The sequence below is a fragment of the Echiichthys vipera genome (assembly GCF_963691815.1).
Source record: "Echiichthys vipera genome assembly, chromosome: 20".
In the NCBI taxonomy this organism is placed as follows: Eukaryota; Metazoa; Chordata; class Actinopteri; order Perciformes; family Trachinidae; genus Echiichthys; species Echiichthys vipera.
The window spans coordinates 12,598,923-12,605,015 of NC_139845.1; the positions used below are offsets into that span (position 1 = coordinate 12,598,923).

Below are 6,093 nucleotides of genomic sequence, written 5' to 3' on the forward strand. Positions count from 1 at the left end.
CATAAGGTAAGCTAGTTATGAGGAAACGTAAAAACGGTCTTTAAGTTATTTATATCACTCACAGCTAACACCCACCATCCTCTTCCCAACGCACAGCAGCCCAAGGCACAATAATGATTGGCTAATGCGATGGTCTTAATCATGGACATAAACCCCCTCATTAGGGCGAGAGGGGAAGCGAGGAAATTGGGAGGCTAACGCTCAAGCCAAGCAGAGAAGCCAGTTCCTTTGCGAGGAATTCCGCAAATTTCCCGCAGCCCATCTATATCTCAGCATGACGGATTGCAACAATAAAACCTTACAGGTTAACAAGTAGTTCAAAAAAGGAGAGGTATGTTTCTGCCCCTTTCTCTAAAAGTCTTGAACAAAGTGGATTTTACTGTAGTTGTAGATGTATCCACTGGTAAACAGAAGTTTCATATTAAATACATAAACAGAATTATGTGAGCATGTGCTGTCAAAGTTAGTAGCTTTTTTAATCCTTTGTGTAAAAGGGCCAAAGGTTATAGAATTAGAAGTTATTTTTCTATCAGCTCACAGGAGGGAACCTTGACCTTCACAAAAATGAGAAAAGTAGAAAAGAGATAATCTAGACATAGTGGTTGAAGTTAAAGCATGCTATGAACAACACTGGAAATAATCCTAAAACCTGTCCTCTGTCACCTACTTTTGATTTGAAGATTCAAGCATAACATCCAGTGCCATCCAAGCTGTCCTTGATCGTATTTCTAAAAAAATGTCTGTTCAATGCAACAAACATAAATATTAGGGTTATGTGTCTTCCGGGAAATTGAACCCTGAACAGCACATAAACCACATCCTCTGCCAGGCATCCAGTCTTGCCATTTTAATTCTCCCGGACGGGCAGATAGCTGTCTGTCATCACTCAAACAAAGATGCCACCAATAGGATGCAAGGTTACACACACACGCGCATACACACACAGACACACACACACACACACACACACACACACACACACACACACACACACACACACACACACACACACACACACACACACACACACACACACACACACACACACACACACACACACACACACACACACACACACACATACTGAAATGACATAGAGGAAAACCGAAATGAAAATGTGTGTGTATCCATATATGCTCTGAAAACACACAACCACCCTCCTACACACATTTTGACATTAATACTCTCATGCGACCATTCCAACCGCACATGCCCATTTTATTCAAAAGGATATATCATGAAGATGTGGGTATACGCACACATGCACATTCTATCACACACACACACACACACACACACACACACGCGCGCGCACACACACACACACACACGCACGCACGCACGCACGCACGCACGCACACACACACACACACACACACACACACACACACACACACACACACACACACACACACACACACACACACACACACACACACACACACACACACACTCACACACTTTAACAGGCTCCAGTTTCCTGGTGAGGAAGCACAACACCCCCATATCCAAGGCCCCTGTCTGTCCATACTGGTAATAATGGTTAACAGCTGGGCATGCTATCCCATAGCAGCCTATGGGTGTCTCATAGCTCTGCTGGGTTATATAAAGACTCATGATTGCACGTTCAGACACGCTCTTATGATCCCTATGGAGTCATACGATCTTTTGACTCAGAACCATGGACAGTGTATTTTGTTTGAGCTTATTGGACAAAAACACCCAGGGAATAATAGATTTCTTTTGTCACATAGTAAAACAGCCACCAAGTGAAACAGAGAAACTAGAACGACACTTAGAGAGTGCAGACCTCTGTTAAGGCCATGCCATGAAAAATATGCGAGTATCAGCACAGTGATTCAGATCCGCTCCAAAATTCAATGAGTTCTTTCTTGGCCCATGCTACTGCATGCACTGAGTTTAACTAAAAATAAAAATCAGTCCTGTAGTTTTTCCACAATTCTGCAGACAAAAAGACAAACACCCCAAACTGAAAACACAACTTGGCAGAGGTAATACTTTTTTGTTGTAGATTGTCCTACAACATTTGCTGGTAAAGTACTTATGCTAGGGATGCATTGCTTCCAGGTTAACCAATTCACCTTTTTTTGCACCTACCACCTATGTGCCATAATTGTCTTCACTGTATAATTCACTGTTGTGTTTTGAATGGATTGTATTACTTTGGCACTTGCAGTATGATCACCTGTTATTTGGCCTTCTTCGTTATAGTCTCACTGCAATTAAACATCAGCAGATATGTGATATATTTTGATAATGAAGTTATCTCCATAATCTCTCTTTTGTTTATATTGCATTCCTCATGGGTCACAGGCATCTACTGTACTGCACATCTATTTTGTCATGTGTTTATATCTAAATCTCACGGATCATCTGTTGTTTGTGTTTGATTGTCAGTGTGGTGGAGGCATCAATGGAGGGGAGATGGCAGTTTTTGCCTCCAGAGCAGGGCCGGGCCCTTGCTGGCACCCAGCATGCTTTGTGTGCGCCACGTGTCAAGAGCTGCTGGTGGATCTGATTTATTTTTACCAAAATGGCAAGATCCTCTGCGGACGACACCATGCTGAGCTTCTCAAACCACGATGCTCTTCTTGTGATGAGGTAAGACTCAGTAATTGTCACACTAACCTCTTATTGTTTTACAAAGAACCATGGCAACGGCAATGTCAGTACCAAGTACATCAAGCTACAAATAACAGCAGTATTTGTGTTTCCCTTTAGATCATCTTTTCAGATGAGTGCACTGAAGCAGAGGGTCGTCATTGGCACATGAAGCACTTTGCCTGTTTTGAGTGTGAGACAATGCTAGGGGGACAGCGCTACATCATGAAAGATGGCCGGCCCTACTGTACTGGCTGCTTTGAGTCACTGTATGCAGAGTACTGCGAGGCCTGTGGTGAAAATATTGGTGAGAAATATTGCTGAGGTGCTATCTCATTTGTTTCTCTTGGGATTAGAATAAAGAACATTTTATACCCACGGTCTAACACAAGCTCCTGCTAATTTGATTTCTTTGGTGTAGAAGTACCATACCTAATCTTATGCTCATTTTTTCCCTCATCCTACGATTCTTAAGGTGTTGACCATGCCCAGATGACCTATGAAGGTGTACACTGGCATGCCGCAGACCAGTGCTTCTGTTGTGCTCAGTGCAAGACGTCCTTGCTGGGCTGTCCCTTCCTGCCAAAGCAGGGTCGCATCTATTGCTCAAAGGCCTGCAGCCAGGGAGAAGATATTCATGCATCCGACTCGTCTGATTCTGCCTTCCAGTCTGCTCGCTCACGTGAATCACGGCGGAGTGTGCGCATGGGAAAGAGCAGCAGGCCTGCAGAACAGTGGAGAGAGTCACAGCTTTTTAAGCCCCCAACTGCCACCCCCTTTTTTGAGTATAAATTTGGAGATGGAGAGGGTGATGGTGATGCCGATTGTGACATTGGTATTGTAGGGCGCAAGTTGGCCCGTCTAGGCCTGGAGGAGGAAAGGTTCTGGAGGGAGCGGGAAGAGCAGGATATAGGTGGAGAGGAGGATCCAGAAGAGTGGGCCCAGCATGAGGACTATATGACTCAGCTCCTTCTCAAATTTGGTGACCGGGGGATGTTACACCAACTTCAGCAGCCATCCTTAAAATCTCCAAGTACTGGCAGTGACAGAAACAGGTTAATAAGTGTCTCTGATCCCTGGCTAAAGCCTGATACTACATCTATGGGGGTTACCGCTTCCTCTCCCACCCCTGCCAGTCCCACCCAGAGCGCGGCCTCAAATCAATCTAGAGCCAACAGCCTTAGCCCTGGACTGATGAGCAAGAAGCACCTGCCTGAAATGTATTGGACCCAGTCCCAAGATGGATTGGGAGACTCAGCCTATGGGAGTCATCCAGGTCCTGCCAGTGCCAGAAAGATCCAAGACCTGGAGTTGGACCAGGATCAGGACCAATCTGGAAAAGGAAGACGGGCCTTCTGGCCAGACACCAGGCAGTGGTATGAAGACTCCCTTGAGTGCATTGCTGATGAGCTGAGGAAAGTCGAGCAGGGTGCTGGAGACTCCATGGACTCACTGGCACTCTCAAACATCACTGGTAAGTTGACTGCTGGTTGCATGTTTGTGAAAAAATGTCCCTATATTTATATCGAACAGCTGTTCCAAATGCGTCTTTTCTGCTTGCTCTTTTTAGGTGCATCAGTAGATGGAGATGGCAGGGATAGACCTATAGTCTACACCCTTGCTATACAGGATCCCTCACAGGCAGATGACTGCGAAAAGATGAGCAATATGGGAACCTTTAATTCATCACATCTTCATCACAGTGCCAGCTCTCTCAACCTTAACATGGAGAAGGGGAACAAGGAAGAGGTAGCAATGGCAATGAGAGGAGGCACACCAGGAGGACCTCTCTCATTGTCGCCACATTCAGAAGGCCTCCCTTCTTCCTTTGTCCATGCCCCAGCTCTGAGGAGGAGCAAGTCCCATTCCAGGCCTCCTCAGATGGTCAAGTTCTCAGAAGACACTGTGGACAATGGATATAATGATGGGTTAGAGGTCAATATAAGAAAGCATCCCATGAGTGAGAAGCCACAGCGGAGGGCCTACTGCTCCGATGAAATGGGCCAAGAAAGAAGCCGCCCAACAAGCCACCATGGGCGCAGCAGGCAGCAGCACCACCGGCAAGGCCGGCACCATAGGAGCCGCAAATCCCGTTCAGACAACAACCTTCACATGGTGCCTTTGGAGAAAGCACAGAAGCTTTATGAGCCCCAGCAGCAGAGTCTGGTAAACCCTCCTTGTGGTGCCATGCTCCTACAGCATCCTGCACACAGGCTGCCCTTGGCCTTCTCCCAAACCCGATCTGACTATATGCTTCAGGGCTCAGCTCAAGGAGACCCAAGAGTTGAGCATTTTATGGGTCTCTACAGAGATGAGGATGACTGTTGCTCTACTTGCTCTTCCTCATCATCAGACTCTGAGGAGGAGGGCTATTTTCTGGGCCAGCCAATCCCTCAGCCTCGAGCAGCTGGGCGCTACTACGCTGAGGACTACCCTACAAGGGTTACAGCCCTTCCTTCCCAGAGCCATGGCTCACAAACTGGTCGCAGAAAGAGCCACCGCTCAAAAAACTGTATCATCTCTTAACAGATCAGATTGCATTTAGATTATAAACGGAAACACTAAGCAATAAAGTCACATTTTCTGATCATATGATGGTTTTTGGGATCAAATCTGGGTTTAGATGGGCAATCGATAGCAAACCCACGTGCAAACTGCATATTATGCTATCACAGAAGGTGCATGGGTTAATGTCAACATGCATATCATATTGTAGGCCCAAATCTATTGAAAGAAAGAAGAAATCAATCAAAACTGCTCAGACAGATCTGGTTAACATATAGTCAGAAAATCTGTTTTTTTGTGTTTGTGCAAATTTGGCCCATATATTGTTTTTTATTGAATTTTAGCACTAACATGACGCATGGACTGGTTACTTCGGAAACTTTACTTTAGATAGAGCAGATCAAAATGATTCAGTTGGCAAAGTGGCGAAATTAAAAGGTTTTTTTTCTTTTCAACATTTGCAGTTAAGTTTAAAAAAAAAATGTTTTAGTTAAAAGTTTTGCAGCAATATCTTTTTGTGCATTAAAATGGCAACACATTGAACGCAGAAGTTGATAAATAGAAACAAACCAAATAATTATTTAATGCGTAATAGTACAAAATGATAATGTATATACTAAGTTAATATTTTAATACTGCTATTTTTATATCTGTGGTTTAAATTGTTTCTTTTGAAGTGTATGATATATAAGAAATAGCAGTTGTAATGGTAAACAAACAGACCTCGTTAATATTTTGAGAAACAAAGAAGGTGCCACTTCATAAACTGTGTTCCCTCACAGTAAAGTGCCATGTTACACTGTAACAATGTCTATTATAACATATATTCAACTATGCTCACTATTGGTGTACAAAATATAAAAAGAATGGCATTTTCCATTTTCAGCTGAACTGTTCACTACCCTTGCTCTGACATAACCAGCTTGTGATGTAAAGACGCTTGTAATAAATATTTTTTCTCCCCTC

The 6,093-nt window shown here is 44.1% G+C and overlaps 1 protein-coding gene across 1 annotated transcript in view; it reads left to right on the top strand.

Annotated features, from left to right (window-relative positions):
- Positions 1–6,085, top strand: part of LOC310962581 (prickle-like protein 1) — a 31,010-nt gene extending 24,925 nt beyond the window's left edge. The window contains exons 4-7 of the mRNA XM_083935085.1: positions 2,419–2,622; positions 2,743–2,929; positions 3,098–4,096; positions 4,193–6,085. Of these exons, the coding sequence (XP_083791211.1) occupies positions 2,419–2,622; positions 2,743–2,929; positions 3,098–4,096; positions 4,193–5,148 (2,346 nt within the window). The 3' untranslated portion in view covers positions 5,149–6,085. The remainder of the gene's footprint in view (positions 1–2,418; positions 2,623–2,742; positions 2,930–3,097; positions 4,097–4,192) is intronic.
- The last annotated feature ends 8 nt before the right edge of the window (positions 6,086–6,093 follow it).